Below are 19,848 nucleotides of genomic sequence, written 5' to 3' on the forward strand. Positions count from 1 at the left end.
GAAAATCTTGCTGGCAACAGGAGGGTGATGGAGCTGAGCAGACACTCTCCCCATAAAGATGTCTCTGCTCCTCCTGGCAGGGTGGATGGGGACGATGCTGCTGCTGTCTTGCTCAGGGTCTTGTCTCCAGCTGGCTGGAGAGAGGATGGATCCTGGTAGGCAGGAGCAGCACAGCATCCCTTCCCCAGTCCATCCTACATCCCCCTCCCAGCATCCAAGCATCACATCTCAGCGACCCCCTCCCTGGCCACCCCTTCCTGTTTCTCATGGTTTTTCTTTCCAGCTGGGGCAGACATCCCTGTGCCCCTCACACCAGCTTCACTTCTTCCCCAGAGCTTCCAACTGGCTGCACCAGGCTGCCGGGGAAGAGGAGCTCTGGCGCTGGGAGAGATTAGATCATCTGGGGAAACCAGTGGTTCTGGCTTCGGTGGTTTCAACCCTGTGCCAGCCTTGGCTCTCACAATCTCCTCGTTTGTTTTGCTAACAGCATAAGGTTTTATCTTGAACCATCCAGGAAGTGTCTGGGCCTCCTGGGCAGGCAGGGCTGGGACCCGCGGGGAGATGCAGAGGAGGAAAGGAGACACCAGCAACCACCGAAATAACTAGTCCCCGCAGGGCAGGGCAGGGCAGTCTGGGGGCTTGGCTCAGCCCTGCCATCTGCTTCCCTTTGGGAACTTTCTGAGAGAAGTTTCCCTTCCTTCCTTGTCCTCCGCAGCTCTTTGATGAACCCGGGGTGAGAATACAGACGTGTGGGGAGCGGCTCTTTCTTCTGCCTGTCTCCCAGGCTCCATCCTTTCACACCGGGGGAGATATGCTACACCCTTTGCTGGCTGCACAAACCCAAGCCTGCCTCGGGTTATTACAGCCCCCCACCATCACCGTCCCAGAGGCTGGAGCGGTGTTAACTTCAGCGAGCTCAGCAGAGGTGCCTGTACCTGCCCGCGGGCCTCGGAGCGGTGCAGCATTAATTACTCTCTGCGGGGGGGGGTGGGGGTGGGGATAAGAGGAATATTGTAGCTGTAATGGACAGAAATGAAATTGTCTTGTTTTAGAATTTAGCTCGGAGTCTCCATGAATTGCAGGTTTAGGTGTTGGCAGATGTTTGGGAAAGTCTTCTACTGTCCTGGGTCAGTGGGTTTTCTCAAGGTCGTTCGCGTGGAATGAGCTGATAAATGGATCCAGCAACGAGCTACAGATGGAGCTGAGGGTTCATGGGGGACCTGCCCTGTTTTTCCCCAGTTTCAGGGAGATGCTGTGCTGCGGAGCAATTCCTGGGCACTGGGAATCAGCTCCTGCTCCTGGGTTCAACTGGACTTGGGTCAGATTTGGCTCTGCTGTGCAGAGACCAAATGACAGAGTGTGTTGGTGAGGTCCCAGAGACTGCAGATCCCTGACTGTGCTGGCAAGAGTGGGTGGGCTTGTCAAAACAACAGCCTGCGAGCATCACTGGGTTCTTGGGGGAGCACGAGAGGGGGTGAGGAGTGGGTCGTACGCTGTGCTGGCTTCTGGGGCATTGGTGAGGATGCTGAGAGCCCCATGGGCAAGGCAGGAACGTGCAGTGGCTCATGGCAGGTCTGTGCTGGGGGACTTTGCTTGATGTCAGGCAGCAGTGCCTGTACCTGGGAGAGCAGTGTGGGGTATTCGGGATCTCAGAATGAAGAGCTCAGCCACGGGAGATGAGGATCCCTGTGCTATGGGCTGCTCTGTACAGCCAGAGACAGCGTGGGTGTGTGCAGGCTGTGCTGCAGAGGGAGGTGACAGCGGGGTGCTCACAGCCAGCACCCATGGAGGGGTGGCACAGAGGGGTGAAGGATGTCTGTGATGGGGTGGCAGAGACACACGTACAGGCTGTGTGTCAGCGGTAAGTGATGCAGGGGGTGCAGCCCCTGGCAGGAGGTGGCACAGGAAGGGGTACAACCCCTGTCCTCCAGGGAGGTGGCGGTGGGGTGTGTGCAGCCTGTACTGCAGTGGGAGATGGCAGGAGGGGGACACAGCCACAGGAGGAGATGGCAGTGGGGTGCACACAGCCTGGACATGGCAGGAGGTGACAGTGCCAGGCTGTATGTAGTGTGCAGCCCTGGATGGATGATGACTCCTCTGTAAGCAGCACATCTGTAAAGGAGGCTGTGGCACTTGCTGTCCCTAACCCATCCAGGAGAGCATCAGGTCTCTCCTGCCTGACAGTCCCTGGCCCCACCAGTGCTTGGGACCTCATTCTTTGCTCCCGTGAAGGCTCACCCAGCCTGAGCCACCTCCTGGGGCTCCCCACATTGGACTGGGTGACTTACAGCACTGTCCAGTTGTCTCTTGCACCCTGCTAAGATGCTGCTTGTTCCTCCCTGCCCTCCTCTTTTTCTCCATTTTCAGACCCCCTGCTTCTCTGTGCCAGATGCCTTTGGAGCCACTGTTGGTCTGTGGTGAACATGGGCTTTCCTAGCTTGGATCTGAGTTACTTCTCCTTTTTTCCTCCCCAATCTCCTCTCTTTTTCTTTTGTGTATCTGCTGCTCTCCACCCCTCCCTTCTGAAATCTGTGGCTTTCCCCTCCCCACCAATGTCTCCTGACGGGCTGTGTGCTGGCCCTGGGACAGAGGGATGGCACAGAGGGATGGCACAGAGGGATGCTGAGCCCTCTGCAGTGCAGGGCCGAGTCCTGGTTGGCTCTGACGGCCGAGCTGTGGATCCCCTGAGCAATGAAAGCCCTGGCTGTGTGGGCAGCCGCCCACTCCAAGCCACACTGATTGATATTCCCAGCACTGCTCTGCCCGCTCGGCCAGGCTCTCAGCTGCAGTGCTGTTCCCTGGAGCGGGGCCCAGCCCTGCAGCCTCGGTAATCCGACACCCAAATCCTGGGGCAAAACCGGGGCTGTGACGGGGTGTCCCCGGGCACTTGGTGGTCCCTGTGTGTCTCCAGGCAATTGGAGGTCCCTGTGTGTCCCTGAGAATTTGGAGGCCCCTGTGTGTTCCTGGGGACTTGGTGATCCCTCCGGCCAGAACATATCCTGGGAGGATACCCCATACAGGAGGCTGTGGATGGGGTGAAGAGAGAAGGGTGGGATGCAGCTGGAGGGGGTGGAGAGTGGGGTGTTCCCAGGTGAGGACAGAGCTGGAATGTTCTGGGATGGGATGGAGAGGAGGTTGGGATAATGAGAGGCTGTGTGATGTAGGGCAGGACAGGGAGGGGTCTTGCAGAGGAGGGCGAGGGCTAAAGGATGCCTGGAGCAAAGGGCACGGAGTGGCTCTGCCCCTGGGAACTGTGTCAGCTCGGGGTGGGGAGGGCAGCCCTGGCAGGGTTTAGGGCAGCAGAGAAGAGGTGGATGCTGTGCCCTTGTGTCCCTGGAGCCGGTGTCTACCAGGGACCCCTGGAATGAATCCCCTTTTGTGGGGCTGTACGAAGAGCAGGATCCCCCTTCATGGCTCATGGGATGGTGGACATTCAGCCCCTTTGGTGCCCTGCCAAATCTGAGCCCCATGCCAGGCCCAAAGCACCTTTCTCCCCCTCCCCCCTCATCCCCACACATACCTGTCGTGTGAGAGCACCTGCCTACGGCAGAGCTGTGCTCACACCTGCTGCCCCACAAGCCGGTCTGTCCAAGCTACAGTTGCACAACCCCATCTCTGCTCTTGGGAAAAACCAAGATGGTCAATGGAGATTACTCCAAAAGGGACTTTTCCTGCAGTGCCCTGATCCTTCGGTGCCCCAGGAAGCCCCACAGTCTGCTCGACGAGGGCAGAGGAGGGTTGAACATGAGTGAGGAGGCAGCAAAGGCCACCTCTGTCAGCCCCTCTTGGCACCTCTGACAGCAGCTGCAGTGTCCATCAGTGCAAGTGGGTGAGGCTCGGTCTTGGCCTCCCCTCTGGGAGCCTGGGTCATCTGTGACTCAGCCTCACTCAGCCTCCCCATTAACAGGCCATTCATTGACGTTATCTTCTTGACTTGACCCTTCCAATACTTCAAGAAGGCTTACAAAAAAGATGGAAAGTGACTTGTAACATGGTAAGATAGTGATAGGACAAGGGGCAACAACTTTAAAAGAAGAGGGATTGGGGTTAGATATTGGGAAGAAATTCTTGGCTGTCAGGGTGATTCAGGTGGTTCAACCCTGGCACAGGTTGCCCAGAGAAGCTGTGGCTGCCCCATCCCTGGAAGTGTCCAAGGCCCGGTTGGAGGGGGCTTGGAGCAACCTGGGCTGGTGGAAGGTGTCCCTGTCCATGGCAGGGGGTTGGAACAAGATGAGCTGTAAGATCCCTTCCACCACAACCATTCTGTGATTCTGTTCTGTCTGACTTTCTGGAGGTCTCAGTTTGTACCCTTGAGGACCTGCCTTCCACATCCCACCAGAAGTAAAAGTTTCTTTTCCCAGAGGTGTTCCCAACTCAACCCTGTGGCTGAGAGCACGAGAGGAAGAGGAGGTCAGACAGAGGACCAGAAAGAAAACAACTCCTCCGGATCCCTTAAAAACATCCCCTATTTGTTTTGCATCAATGCCTTGTGTGGTGTAAACTGTTTACTCCCTCAGTCCTTCAGATGCTCGCAGGAAAGCGTGGGTGGGTTTGTGGTGGGAGAGTGGGATGTGACCTGCTGGGAGAGCAGGAGAAAGCTTGTACACTATCTCCTCATTTACATCCATTTTGGCACTCACAGCCATGCCTTGTGGGTGCTGCCCAGAGATCCCTGAAGATGTCCCTGCCCCGGGAGGTAAACATCCTTCTGAGCACCTCCTTGCTTGCAAAATCCCCACCTGTGATCTCCTATCTGCACATGGCACGGCGGATCTCGGCGGGTTCCATCAAAGCTGTTCAGAGCCATCACTTGGGGCAGGCAGCGAATCACCATCTCCCTCCCTTGGCACCGATCCTGCTCCGTGGTGAAACTGGCGGAGCAGAGTGCCCTGATTCAGCTCCTCTGAGACATCTTTAAAGGCCCGAGCAATCTGAAAGCCTGGAGCTATTTTGCTCCCACATGGCCTGGTTTTCACATCCTCCAAACTCCCTGATGCTCTGGAGCAGCTGCAAAGCTGCTGCCGAGGAGACTCTGACAGATATCCAGCCCTGCTTGGGGGGGAACCTCTTGTCTGAGCTCTGGACTGAGATCCTGCTCGAAATGTCTTGCTGAAGTGATGTCTGATGTTCCTCTTACACTAATCTATTAATCTTTCTGCTTCTTCATCAAAAGCACTCAAGCCCTGTAGAAAGCAAAATCAGTGTTTTAGATGTTTGAAGAGCCCTTCGTTATTATTCAGGCTGGGCAAGACCTTTTGTGGCGTTGTGATTCAAGGCTCTGGAAGTGCCTGGAGGAGCTTGGGCTGGGTTTTTTCCCAAGGATTTCAAGTGGATCGCAGTTTATTAGGGATGTCTCTTGCCAAGAGAAGAGAGCTCAGAAACATGCTCTAATGTTCAGGAAATTTGTCTTGAGCCACGATCTGCAAGGTTTGACCTAAGGACTTGACAGTTCTCCCAGAATTTGAGGACAGCTCGTCCATATCAGGGTTTCTGTGCCAGAACTGGTAATGCCAGAGCAGTGCAGGCAAGAGAAGTGGCTCTACCAAGCCTCACACTATTACTTGTCCTACCTGTTTGATGTCTCCAAATGAAGGCTTGACTTACCCAGTATCACCGTTCATCAGGAGCTGCAGTTTGGTTGCAGACCACTAAAGTGAGGGCCCTGCCCAACAGAGCATGTTGGTGCACAGACTTATGGAATAGGCACAATTCCTTGAGCAAACAGGAAAAGCTTCTGCCCTTTGCCAGTGACAATAGAGGTGGTTCAAGAACAAGTTTGCCCTCAGAGGAAAAATTTCAATTTGAAATTAAATCAGGATGAATTGGCATTTTCCCCCCTATTTCCCAAGTCAATCAATATATATATTATATATAAATATATTTTTCCTAGTAATTTCCAAAGGCATGATTCCCACTGACCTTTTTGAATTTGAATCGTAATTAATACTTGGCTCGAATTCTGAAGTGAAAGGTACCTTTGCAAGAGCATCATTTTTTCATTTTTACATGTCAGCAAAGATCTCCCCCCTGCCCCAACCCTGAAATAAGAAACTCACTTGAATAATGATCTGAATTCAGCAAATTGACAGGTTTTCCATGGAGTCTTCCCATTGAAGCGTTCCTGGTTATCTCTGGTTTTTTAATAGAGTCCTGAGTTTATGGCTCAGGACCCCCTGCTCCCCCCAGAGCTTTCAATACTCTCTGTCAGCTCCACTGGGTGCAACTGGGAACCAGATTAGCTCATTATTTTCCCAGCATTATTTTCCCACTTTTCAGCTGTTGGATTCCTCGAGGGCTTTGTTCAAGTGTTACTCCCAGTCCCGGAACCATTTTTTTCCTGGGATCTTCAGATGGTTTTAACGTGATTATGAGACCTCCTTCTGTGTCCTGGGCAATTTCCACTCTACACCAACCATCTACAAAATAGCTCTATTATCAGCTTGATAGTGATAGACATTTCAGGACACCATGGCCAGTCCAATTAAGACATTATTCCATAAAGATTATGACCCCTTTAGATTTTATGAGTCACCCTTCAGATGATTTATTTCCATATTTTCCTTTCCAATCTTCATTTCACCCAAAGAAAAGCCAAATTGCACATCCTCCATGGGCTCAGACCTCTGATAGGCTGAGGGGTTAGGCAAGCTCTGTCCTGAGGCTGTCTAAATGGGTTTCTAATTGCGTTAGATCTTGCTATGAGTTAGATAAATTCGATCTGACCAGGCAGGTTGGCACCGGGCTTTGGCGGCTTCTTTGAGCATCATGCAAATTTCAGGAGGCTTCAGGGCACCTATGTGGAGTCAGCCCACATTTTACCCAGATTTATTCATTAAATAGTGCCTGGGGATGTGATGTCCATTTTAGGATGGCTGTTCTGCTATCATTATTTCGGCAGGACTTGGAGACTGTCTCTTCTGTCTGCAAGGTCAGCACTCACTAATTGTCAGCAGTGGCAGCCATGCGAGCAGCCACTTGAAGGGTGAGCAGTTGCTTTTAGGGGAATACCTGGTTTTGGGAGGTGGAATCATATGGATTCCTGTGTCTCTTTCCTCTCTAGTATTCCTTCTGTAGTACTGTTTGTCGAGAGTGAAAGAGCTAAAGAGTTGTTGGAAGCAACCCTCATGTCAGACATAGGATGGTGGAAAGAGCTAAAGGGTTGTTGGGAACAACCCTCATGTCAGATGTGGATTGAGGAAAGAGCTAAAGGGTTGTTGGGAATAATCCTCATGTCAGACACTGGGATGGGGATGGACACAAGGATTTGTGGGCAGAGCACAGCCATCAAATGAGACTCACAAGCATCAGATAGACCAGAACTGTCAGCCCCGTGGCTGATGTGCCCTGTGTGACCCCAGTAGCTATGATGGTGACCCCACTGAATTGTCAGAATGGTAGATCAGAAAGCCGGGCCTTTAATTCTGCTGGTAGTCCTGTCCAGAGTTTTCAGTGTTCACTTGGAGACAGCACCTTCAATGGAAAATTTTTGAGAGGTTGTTTTGAATGCAGGAGGGGTCTTACAGGTGTGCACAGCCCACACGTCTGCTTAGAGTTGGGTCCATCTACCTCCCTCCCCTGTCTGTGCTGGCTGCAGCTGCTGCCTGGGTGCTCCATCCCTCCCTTGACCAAGCAGGGAGAGCCCCTGGGACCTGTTGCCTTGCTCTGCACAAGATCTTTCCTCAATTCCTGCATGTCTTGCTAACAGAGAGCAATCCAGCACTGCTGGGAATGCAGCTCTGGCTGTCTTGATTTGCTTAACAGAGATAGCCTGTTCTTGTGCCTCTGAACATCTGGAGCTGCTGTGGCAGGGCAGGGAGGGACCTATGGGGCAGACAGCATGCCCAGGTCACCAAGGGGACCAGGGAGACACGTGAGGGAGAGGCAGAGGAGCAGAGGAGCTCCTTGAGGAGCAGAGGGTTACTGTGGATGCCAGGAGGTGACACTAGGCAGGACAGTGTTTGCCTTTGCAGTGTTTGCCTTTGGTGCTGGTATGCAAACACCCTCCCTCACGCTACTGCTGCTGTGCCAGGTAACCCCCTGAGCTCTTCACATGCCCTCCAGGTGTGGCAGCGGGGGTGCACAACGAGCAGAGGATGCCCTTGGGAGGCTTCTTCTCCAAAAATCAGCACACTGTCAGCCAGTGTGCTGCTGGGGAAAGGGTGGGAAGAGCTGTCTGTGCTCTGATCCATCCTCACCCCACAACACCAGCAGAAGCACTGGCTGCTGTCAGACGAGCTGTAAAATGGTCGGCTGTTTACAGCCACGAGCCGAGTCGGTGTCCTGTTTCCTAGAGCTCCAGCGTTTCCCAGGATGATTTTGTCAATTCAGGTCCAGCTTTCCTCGAGGCTTGCCCTGGTTTCCATGGACATAATATTCCCCTCAGCCTCCTGCTCCGAAGTCTGTGTTGCACTGGGCTGGAGCCGTGCTCCTCTCCAGGCACGACACTGGCAAATGAAATAATTCCCACACACTGCAAAGCCTCCCCTCACGAAAAGCTGGATCTGTGTAGTTCAGAGCACAGTCCCTGGGCTTATCTTTTCCTTTTTCTCTCAGTAACCAGGGATGTTGCCTCGCTCCAGGTTGGTTTGTAACAGAGAGGGGGTCGTGAATTAATCTGGAGTTGACTAACTCCTGCGCCACAATGGCTCCCTTGTCACTTATTTTTATATTCAGGGCGTTGGGTCTGACATTGCCTTTCACTCTCAGCCCTGTGAGTTGCTGCATTGTGGCGGCTGTTGGGGAAGCAAGCTCCTTTGGCAGCTGGCTGAAAGGCCGTTGAGGCTTCTGGCATGTGGGGAGGCGCAGGAGCCATTGGAGGCTGCCAGATGAGCCCATTACCGCGGATCCTGCTTTGGGATCAGCAGCGAGGGAGTTAACACTTTGGCTATTTTCACCACTCCAGCGTTAATCGGCGCTCAGGGGGGGAGCAGGGTGGCTCACCTTCATTCCTGACGGCAGGAAAAGGGTGCCCGGGGCGGGGGCGGATTTTACGGTTTCTTTTGTGAACAATGGAATTTCGAGACCACATCTCCTGCTGCTCCATCCATGCCCTCTGCGCAGGGGGTGATGCTGTGAGTTTGCAGTGAGCCAGCGTTCCCTCCTAGCACTGCTCTCGTTTGGGCTGAGTTTGTTTTCCCTGAGTTTAGCAAGGAGAATCAGCTTGGTGCAGGTCCTGAGCGCCGGGAATGTTTTAATGAAGGGAAGAGGCAGGAAGGAGCAGAGTGGGTTTGAGGAGAGACTGGATCCCCTTACTCCCCATCCAGCAGGCGTGGGTGGAATCCTCATAGAATCACAGAATCATTAAGGTTGGAAAAAACCTCCAAGATCATCAAGCTCTGGCTGATCTCCACCTTGTCACTGAGTGCCATGTTCAGTCGTTCCTTGGACACCTCCAGGGATGGGGACTCCACCACCTGCCTGAGCAGCCCCTTCCAATGCTTAACCACCCTTTCCATGAAGAAACTTTTCCTAATATATTTTTTTCCCTACCATGCCCTCACGGTAGAAGGCACCAGCACAGGCAGGGACTGGTGTTGGGGGGTTTGGGGTGTGCGGCCAGGACCAGGCAGGCTGGGCAAGGCTGTTGGGGACAGCCCAAGAAAATTCCTCATCAAAACAAGTTCTTGCTACTTCAGACAAGCCCCAAAACTGGGGGTGTGACCCCAGCCTCCCCACTGTGGGAATGCTGTGGCAGAGCTGGAAGAGCCAGAGAGAAGGGCAGCGGGGCTGGCCTGACCTGCCTGGTGTCTGCAGGAGGACAACCTGCATGTCCCCACACGCTGGAGAGAACACACGGAGCAGGATGCAGCATGGATTTGTGGAATTGGAAAGGAGCAGAGCAAGGAGCAATTTTTTTTTCTCACAACCCTGCAGGTAGGAGAAGTTCAAGGCAAAATTACCAGGCAGCGGATATAGAACCAAAGGGCTTTTCCACAGAGCGGAGAGTTCATTGCTGCAGGATGCCACAGGGGCTGGGAGCAGCCACAGGCTCAAAAAAGCAAGAGAACACTTCACGGAGGATGGGGGTCATTAAATGTAGAGCTGCAAGCCATTCTTTCTCAGGAAAAAAACCCTGAACTGTGGCAGCACAGAAACCCCCAGGATTTACCAGGGAATGAACATCTTCATCAGAGCATCTGCTGGTGCTGGAGGCAGCTGCTGGTGCTGGTGCTCCCCGAGGAAAGAGTGAGATGGGAGCTTGGTTTAGTCCTCAGATTTAGAGGCTGGCACAGGTCTCCCCATCAGGAATATAAGACTAAGCACTGGGGAGCCCTTGAAAGGAGTTTTTTTCTAGGGCCACAATTTCTCAGCTGAGAAAATAGACAGCTTTGCCCCAAATCCCACTTTGGTGCAGTGGCAAAGTGGAGGCAGCAGAAATAAAAATAGAAAACCAATAAATACTGGGGGAAAAGGGAAGGAGTGGATAGCAATTAGTAGAAATGAGTAGTTATGGAGTATAGAAAATTAACAAAGAAAGCCAAGGACATTGGGGGAAAATCAATTTTGATAAGGTAAACTCAAAAAGTAGTTTAAAAAATGTGCTGGGAAGAGGTGGAATCTTGTAACTGTCAATTCCAACTGCAAAATTGTTAATTATTTAGAAAACTGCAAAAGTAATCAATGAATAGTTGTAGTAGTTTGGACTGAGACGTAACAACTTAGGATGTAGTACCTGCCCATGCACTGGTAACCAGCAAAGTCATTAAAATCTCTTTGAAAGAGTGATACTTGATGTAATTGAATGAAATAATTCATACAAATTCAAAAGTCTGGAGTAGGATCTCTCTGATCTGGGGATGTTAATGGAGCTGGGGAGCCCAGGCAGGGTCAGGAGGAGTGGGAGGGCGTGAGCCAGCTGGGACAGTGATGAGGATGCTGTGTGCAGTGCACACTGTCCTCGCCAGCCCTGGGGAACAACTGGATTAATAGCTAAAGCAGGAAACTCGATGATGGAAATAGCATTGACGTCAGTAACAGCAGCTTGATGGCAAGGGATACTGGGCGGTATCATTACATGACAGGTCCAGCTTTTAAACCTTTCCTTAGGCGTCTGGTCCTGGCCTCTGTAGGAACAGGATCTGCTCGAGGCGCTCCTGCGGGTCTGAGGCAGCAGAGCTGGTTTTTGAATGAGCACTACTTTCAGGCTGGACATCATGAAAGATGGAAAAAGTTGTCAAGCATTGGAAGGGGCTGTCCAGGGAGGTGGGGAGTCCCCATCCCTGGAGGTGTCCAAGGAACTACTGGATGGGGCACTCAGTGCTCTGGGCTGAGTGACAAGATGGGAATTGGGCACAGTGTGAACTCGATGGGCTGGAAGGTCTTTTCTCAGTGATTCTGTGATTACAAGCAAAGCATTGTGAGATGGATGAAGATCTGGTTTACCCTCAGCTGGGCGAAGAAAAGTTTGTCTGGAGTGCTGGTGGAAGGAGGTTCTCCTGGAGGAGCTCCCCGGCAGCAGCGCCGCTGCCATTCAACGCTGCAATCAACGATCTGGAAGTAAATATAAAATCACCGCTGATAAAACCTGCAGCTGACATGGAGATTGGTGGACTGGGAGATCATGATGAGGATAGAGCAGTCATGCAGAGCAATCCAGATTGCTTGGTAAACTGGGCCCATTTAAACAAAGTGCATTTTAACACAGCCAAGTGCAAAGCTGCGCGTTGAGAAATGGGAAATGCTGGTTTATATCCCGGGAAGCACTGACTTTAAAATGGATTTAAGGGTCACACTGCATGAGTAGCTCAGTGTGAGCACTTGTGGCACTCACACTTAAGGGCTAGTACAGACCTCAGGTGAAAAAAATATGAGAGGTAGGAGAAGGAAGGCTCTGCAAGAAGCCCTGGTGAGATGGCAGAGGTGGTCCTGCAAGGATCACCTCCCATGAGGAATGGGGAAAAACTGGGGCAATTACACAAGAGGGCCACAAAACTGATTTGCTGGTTTGCAGGTTGTGAGTTGATCCTGGTTTGTTTGACTTGAAAAGAAGACTGAGGCGTGCCTGGATTGCACTGTACAAGCAACTCCTTGTGTAGAGGATGCTGTGTGCTGAAAGGCTCTTTAACCTACCAGAGAAAGGTCAAACAAAACCCAATTTCTGTAAGTCAGTGGCAGATAAATTGATTCAGTGTCTTTCCGTGACTCCAGAACAAGCCTCTCTGGGTTGGAGAGCTCCACAAGGCACAAGCTGGTAGGGCTGGGCAGAGAATGAGGGGGGCACTACCCACGTCAGTGCCATGCTGGGTTGGGGGAGTGTGGTTGAGTGTGGGTTGTCTTTCCCTCCCAGTGAGGAGAAGAGCCCTTTCAAGGGCTGCCAGGCAGGATGTGACATTTGAAGGAGGTGTTTTTCAGGTAAAAGTGGTGCTATTTGGACAGAGACCCCTCAGAGGAGGGATAGTAGCTGTCACAGGCTGGGTTTCAGAGGTTGTTTGTTTGTGTTATTGCAGGCACCCCGAGGAGCCTGGGTTGTTTGGCGGAGGTTTTACAAGCACAGAGTGAAAGTAGGAGCTTGGAGCTCGGGATGAGCCTCAGTGAGGGAGGAAATCAGCTTCAGACAGGCAGTCAGGATGCAGGAGGAGGCTGTGGGAGAGCAGTTCCTGGCACAGTGGACAGTGATGTCTGTGCAGTGGTGGCTTTTGTGGGCTTTACACAAAAAAGCTGGGTAGCCCTTGGAGTAGGCTGGGAGGGTACTGCAGAGGGTCAGGACTGCCTTGCCCTCATCTCCTCCACAGATGGGCACAAAGTCCTCCTGAGAGGGCCTTGCCTGTCCTGTCATGACAAAGATTGCACCTTCTGCTTTGGCAAGAAGGTTCTGGCAGAGGTTGCACAGAGAAGCCCCATCCTTGGAAGTGTCCAAGGCCAGGTTGGACAGGGCTTGGAGCAACATGATCTAGTAGATCTAGTAGAAGGTGTTCCTGCCCATGGCAGAGGGGTGGAACAAGATGATCTTTAAGGCCCTTTCCAACCCAACCCATTTCAGGATTCTATGATTGCACTTGGCCAAAAGTACCATTGGGGTGTTTTTTCCACAGTTTCTCATGGTTTCTAACAACTTCTTGTTTCTGTTCATCTCGGAAGTGGCACCCAAACTGGGCACAGCTCTGCCTCCAAAGCCCAGCTCAAACTCAGCAGAGCAGAGAGATCCCTGCATGGCTTAAAGACTGTTTACACATCCCAATACAGATGCATTTTTTGGGGTAAGATTGACACTGTTGATGGTCATCATCAGGTCCTGGTGTGCTGGTCCCTCAGCCAGCCCTGCTGCTCGGGGGTGATTATTTCTGGCGAGTGTGAAGATGTGACAGATATATTCCACATCTGTCACTGGAGCAGTTAATGAAAATACAGGCTAGAGATGGACCCGGGACGCAACCCAGAGAATTTAATTTGATCCATCGTCCCAGCTGAAAGGCCTGTCTGCAGTAATTACTTTGTGAATACAACTTTCTAAATGCTTTGCATCCACCCTGCAGTGAGTTGCACTATATTACCCAGGCAGAGATGTACATGCTGCACTTACACTGTTTTCTTGCATTACTTATGAGAATATCATCGAAAATAGTGTCAAAAAAACTTCCTAAAGTCAAGACAGAACATTTACTGCTCCTCCTCCATCCACAGGGTCTGCTGTCTTTTCAAAGGAAGAAGTTCAATGGCTTGACATGTTTGTTTGTGACAAACCTACAGTGGCTGTTACTCATTTCCTTGTTATCTTGTAGGTACTTACAAAGAGTTCTTTTATCTGCTTCAGTATTTTTCCAGGAACTGAAATTAAGCTAACTGTTTTATAATTCTCCAGCTCTTCTTTTTTCTCATCATTAAAGACAGGCACTATTTTAGCTCGCTCGCATTCTTCTGGAAGCTCCCTGATTCTCTACAAATTCTTCAAGAAAAAAAGTATCAAAAAAAAAAAAAAAAAAAAAAACCCACAACCCAGCCCTAACAACTATGAAGTTACTTAAATCAGGTCTCTAAGCATCTGGGGTGAATTTAATCAGGTCCAACCAACCTTAAAGCAGCTAGCTTATCTAAACGCTCCCTGTGTATTCCTTCCCTCCGTTTGTCTCAATTCCTTCCCTTTCCTGGTCGGTGCTCGCTGTGTGGGACGCCTGATTGCCACTCATTTGTAGTAAAGACACCAGCAAAAAAAAAAAAAAAAAAAAGGTATTCAGCTTAAACGATGTGGTGGCTCCTCTTTCTCCTCATCACCTTCACGTTCCCATCAAATAGCTCCTTTCTTGGGCTCCTTCCTACATTTATGGGCGCTGTGGTGTCTTTTTCTCTGTCCTGGTGTTTGTGTTTTGTGTTTCATTCTCCGCCCGCATCATCCCTCTCTTGCCCCATGAACTCGTGCCACCCTTTCCACTCCTCGGTAATCACGACGAAGAAGGATTTTGTGGAAGGATTTGGAGGAGGATAATGATGTAGCTTAATGGCTGTTTGCGGGGAGCTCCTCCCAAGCATGAGGCAAAGCTGGGGAGAGAAAGTGTGAAGTAGGCTCTTTGAAATGCTTAACGAGCAGACAAAACCTGCGATGGTGACCCTTGGTGGAGAAGCTCTGAGATGAGAGATGGGGTCAGGCCAGGGGCTGGGATGCGAGGGATGATGTCACTGTGGCTCTGTGCTGGGCAGTGATCCCATTAGAGGGGCTCCGGGGTGGGTTTTGGCCACGTGGGTCTCTGAAGACACCAAGGGGACGTGCAGAGTGGTGACCCCAGATGAGGAGGGGGGTGGGGGTGGGGCAGTTCTTCAGGATTCAGAGGGATGTTTCCAGAGTCTTCTTGCCATGGAAGGGGACATCTGCCCAGGGTTGTCTCTGGGCAAAAGAAGAGGCTGGGACAGGAGCCGATGGGTTGGGGGAGCACAGGGACCGTGCAAAGTGTGCTCCCCACATGTGGTGGTGTCTGACGGGATGCTCTTGGCTGGGGAAGACCCCAACACTGTGTCTGTCAGGATGGCTGTGGGGGGCTGATGATGGACCCTGCTGATGCTGGCAGCGCTGGGCAGTAGCTCTCTAGCTCTGTTTGTGGGTCAGGTTTGATGACTCCCCTCTCTGCCTTCCTGTACTGGGTGGGTGATGCAACAGCTTTTCTCTTCTCTCCAGTTACCTCATCGCCGAGTGACGTTCTCCGCAGCCAGCCAGGCTCAGGACCTGCAGGATCCCTCCCAGCACAGCTACTACGACAGCGGGCTGGAGGAATCAGAGACCCCCAGCAGCAAATCATCGTCGGGGCCCCGCATCGGGCCGCTGGCCCTGCCTGAGGACCATTATGAGCGCACCACGCCCGACGGCAGCATCGGGGAGATGGAGCACCCTGAGAACGGTACGTGCCCGCCCACCCGCGCCTGCCCCGCCCCCGGGACTCCTCATCCCCCACCCTGCACCTCCCCCGGGAGGGTGAGAGGGGCCGAGGAGCTTGGCTGGCCACGCTCAGCTGTGGTGGGGAGGGCAGGATGGAGGAGGGGTGAGGCTCAAAGCAGGTACAGAGAGGACGTGGTGGGGAGGGGAAGAGGTGGGGGAGGGAGGGAGGTCTGGGGGAGGCAAGGGGATGTGGGAGTGGGAAGAGCTGAGGAGACAGATGGGTTTGGCAGGAGGCAGATGGGTTTGGCATGATGTAGAGAGGGGGTCCAGCAGGGTGGTCCAGGGTGGCAGCACAGGGGCACCCAGCCGACGGTGAGCATGTGTGCCACGCTCAGGGGGTCCCGTGGGCACCTGTCCCCATGGCAGGACAAGGTGGTTGGGGCGTGATGGAGCTCTCCATGCTGTGGTGGGGGTCAGAGCCATGGAAGTTTCCTGGGGAGCAGAGGGGAGAGCAGGTTTAGGGGCACAGGCCGGGATGAGGAGATCCATGGAGTGGAGGATCAGAGGAGGATCAGTGGGGGTGGCAAACCCAAGAGCGACGTGTCCTGCCTTCACTGGGCCCTTCAGGTCACCTCCTGCTCGGGCCCACCTTCCCTAAGAACCCCCTAGGAGCTGTCTGTGGTCTCACCACAGGCTTTCCCCTGCCCTGGCGCAGCTTCACCCCCGGTTCTGCTCCCTGTGCTGCCTCTGTGCTGCCTGCCTGACTGCCCTCAGCAGCCCACTCCCCCAGCTGTCTTCTCTGGCCAGCTTCAGTTGCTTCCTCAGACTTGGCTCTGGCTGTTCATATAACATCTTCTGTCCTGCCTTCTGTGCTCTTGTGCTCAGGGGAGGTTGCTGTGGAACCAGAAAGTTCAGTGAAGCCTGTGGGAGGGAAAGGGAAGTGGTGGCAGAGGGTTCTCCTGAAGTCTCCTCCTACCTTCTGGGAGCATCCTTGACTTTGGGACGGGTCTGTATGTGGTGTGAAAATGGCTGAGAATGTGTTCAGCTGGTTTTTAGGGAGCTGCAAATCTGCTGGACTCCTCTATTAAGGAACCATGTGAGAAGGTCCAGTGGAAGTTCTCATCCTTCTTCCCATGCTAGTTCCTGGAGTATTGCTGGAGTTCTCTGTGTTACAACTATTGAAGCCCCTTGGTGGGGCCAGGTCTGGCAGGGCTCCCAAATCCATTTGCTACTGAGTGTTGTGCAGATCACTTTCTTCCCAAAAGTACCGATCAGGCAACTGGGAAGAGCAATTTGGAGAGGTTCCTGGAACCCTGGCACACAATGACAGTGCTGGATTTCCCAAGTCAAGAGAGGCTTGAAGGCCATATAGGCAAGGAGATTCCATGTGGCTGTGCTGAATCATACAGTGAGGCAGCAGTGGTGGTGGACCTGGAAGAGTAAAGTTTGAGACCTGGAAGGTGACAGGCAACTTGGAGATGGTGAGGGAGGAGCAGGGCTAAAAGTAGAAAGAGGAGAGAGGGAGGAGCACCTGGGAGGTCTGCATCAGGAGATGGAGGGCAGAGGGGGCTGTCTGTAGTCCTTGGGATGTTCCCTGTCTGCCCCAGGCGATGAGCAGAGCTGAGGAAGGCTGAGGGACACTGCCCAGAGTGGTGGCTCTGTCTGGGACAGAGTGCAGGGCACGGCTCCCTGCCCCCAGCATCACGAAGCCCAACCTGCCCTATAAACCAGGCAGCTCCCTCTCTTTGCACAAGGTTCCCTGTGCATGTTCCCATCCCAGGAGGACAGGAATCACTTCACACCCATCCACCAACAAATCCACGCGTGGTACAGAGAGGTGCAGAGCTCTCAGGGATAACCATAACCCTGTTCTGCTCACTGTCCCCCAGCCTGTCCTGTCTCAGCTCCCTTCACGTGGCAGTGGGTGGAAGGTCAGGCTCCAGTGCCTCCAGCCGCTGTCCTGACCTGTGTAAAGCAGGCTGAGTGCAGAGGCCATGGCGGGCCAAGGCTCTGGGGAATCCATCAGCATTAGCCCCAGCTGGTCTTGGTGCTCTGCAGATAATCTGGCAACGGCAGCTCGAGGGACCTGAGGAGCAGGGTCAGGGTCATGATCCTTTAAGCAGACCCTGGCACCGGGACAGGTGATCTGGAGATTAGCAGGCACTGCTGGTGTTAGACCTGCTCATCAGAGCTGTGTTTCCCACGCTTTGTCTGCCCAAGGTGTGGCAGGTCCGACCCCTCTGTGGCTCCAACAAAACCTTTCCATCTCATTTGTCCAGAGAAGGGTCACGCCTTGCTTCCTGCAATGAGTCTCCAGTGATGTGGGATTACCAGGACCTTTTGGGGACTCTCTCACCCTGCCCTTGTCTCAGCTTTGTCAGCTGCTCAAGCAGCACCAGCCCCTCAAAGAGGTCAGATCTTGTGTTTTTGTGAGGCTGGGAAGACTAAGCCATTCTTGACCTTATATTAAACTGAGGAGACGAATTGGATCCCACACACCCTATCTCGCGGCACGAGCACAAGACTGACACGACTGTGCATTTTCTAGGCTTTCATCTAGTTATAAATATCCAACATAACAGGGCTTCCATTGCTTTCTCCAGGAGATTATCCCTGCAGCCGAACCAATCTGATAAGCAAGTATGCAAGGCTATTTATAGCTTTTCAACTGGAAGACAGATCCATGCCTTTTCTTTGTAGATGGTTCTTCACTTGATTAACACACATATCAGTGTCCTCCTTTTTTGGACACTTTTTGCTGTGCAGACTGCAGTAAAATGCTGTATTGCAGGGGCTGAGCCAGGTTCTTTTCAGGAGGAATTATGATGTTTCTGATGGAGATGTTTCCAGGATCTTGGCACTCGTGTGCCAGCTCCTCAGTCAGCCCAGGTTTGCCATCCCTGGTATTTTACCTAGCTGCCCACTGTTTCCTCCCCAACATTTTGCCGTGCTGTTACCCACTTTTGTGGGGTATGCTGGGCTGGGAACGGAGCTCAGTCTCCCACTTGGCCACCCGTTGCTTTCTCTAGAGACATCTGTTACCCCTGGATCACAGATTTGCTTTAGTTGGAAGGAGCCTGGAAGTGATTGTGCTCTGCAGAGGATCTGCCCTGCCATAATGCACACAGAGCTTGGATTATGACAGTGCCAGTCGCTCTCCATTGGCGACGGAGAGAATTTAGTAGGATTACAGGACCAATATGTGCAATTTAGGAAACGTTACACAGAGGCTGTTTCCCTCTGCTCCTGTGTGGTCCAGACATATCCAAGATCTGTTTGATTTGTGTTCTTCAACCCTCAGAATAGGGGCAAACATTTAATCTGTTTTATCCCTGTTATTTAAAGTGGGGACCCCATGCCATTTTTAAATCCATTCTGTAACAACCCCGCACTGAATATGTAATTAACAGTCATCTCCTGAGCTTTGGCATTGCACTTAGTGTGGTAGTATCTGTACTTCACAGATGTTAATGAGTTTATCCTCACAGCTCCCCTTCCAGGGAAGAAACTGCATGGTAGGTGGGGGATGAAATAGGAAATTATATTCTGCATTTTGGAGGTGTCTGCAAGGTTTGGGTGACCCCCAGATGAGCTGGCAGCTCCTCTGTCTGCTCTTTTTGGAAGGTGAAAGCCTTCCCAGAGCTCTGGAGCCACAAGGCAGGTCTGCAGCTGCTCTTGGATGGTGAAGCCAAGGCTGTCCGGCCACCTCCAGGCAGCTGCTGACGTACAAGGTGTGAGCAGCTCGGCTTTGGGGCTTCGTGGCAGAGCTGGGGGTAAAACCCTCTCATTTGGTTTATAGCCACAGGCTTTTCTGACAAGACTAGCCTTCTCCTCGTGGTCCCCCACCTCCTCTGTACCCCTCAGCACAGACTGAGCAGATGAATTGAGATACCGTTTCCCGGCTTTGACTGCGAGGCTTAATAAAACCCCGTCAGTCCAGATTTTTCTTTGTTTCAAGAGAGATTTAGATTGATGCACTGTGAAGCCAGAGGAGCAGCTTGTCTTACCCCTGAGTGACACAGCCATGAAATTCCACCCTGTGATTTCTGAGCACTCCCTTGGGAATATCCCACTTTGAGAGCAAATGGTGGCAAGTGTGTGAGACCCCAGGTGAGTTTTTCCAGTGTTGGTTCCTCTCTACCTCCAGTTTCACCAGTCTACACTTAAATTATGCTTCAGCTGCTCTACCTCCCCCTTCTTTCCATGGAGTCCAATGATACTGGTATGTACTTGTAGATCAACATTCAAGCAAGTCACCAAGTTCTCTTTGATACACTCGAACACCGAGTCAACTCCCTCACGGTGAGCAGAGCCAAGGCAAGATATTTTGGCAACTGAGTCTCTCTTCCTCTCCTCCCACCCTTCCTCATGCTCCTCCCAGCCATTGCCATCTGCTCTTGACACCACCACAGACCTGCAGCCCCATTCCTGGGCAGCAGCAACATCTGGCACATCTTGGGTGTAATGTGCTGATTTTGGCAACCCTTACAAAGGCAGTCTGGGGAGCATTTTTCCTCCTTCTCTTTGCTACACTTCTGATTAGAGTT

The 19,848-nt window shown here is 52.3% G+C and overlaps 1 protein-coding gene across 4 annotated transcripts in view; it reads left to right on the forward strand.

Annotated features, from left to right (window-relative positions):
• The window catches only part of PCDH1 (protocadherin 1), a 55,768-nt gene that overhangs the window by 13,511 nt on the left and 22,409 nt on the right, over window positions 1-19,848 (forward strand). For all 4 annotated transcript variants that reach the window (XM_027900565.1, XM_027900564.1, XM_027900567.1 and 1 more), the window contains exon 4: window positions 15,104-15,323. In XM_027900565.1, coding sequence (XP_027756366.1) covers window positions 15,104-15,323 — 220 coding nt within the window. The remainder of the gene's footprint in view (window positions 1-15,103; window positions 15,324-19,848) is intronic.

Source organism: Empidonax traillii, unplaced genomic scaffold, assembly GCF_003031625.1.
Source record: "Empidonax traillii isolate 1590-97213 ecotype Southwest subspecies unplaced genomic scaffold, ASM303162v1 scaffold740:size344948, whole genome shotgun sequence".
NCBI lineage: Eukaryota > Metazoa > Chordata > Aves > Passeriformes > Tyrannidae > Empidonax > Empidonax traillii.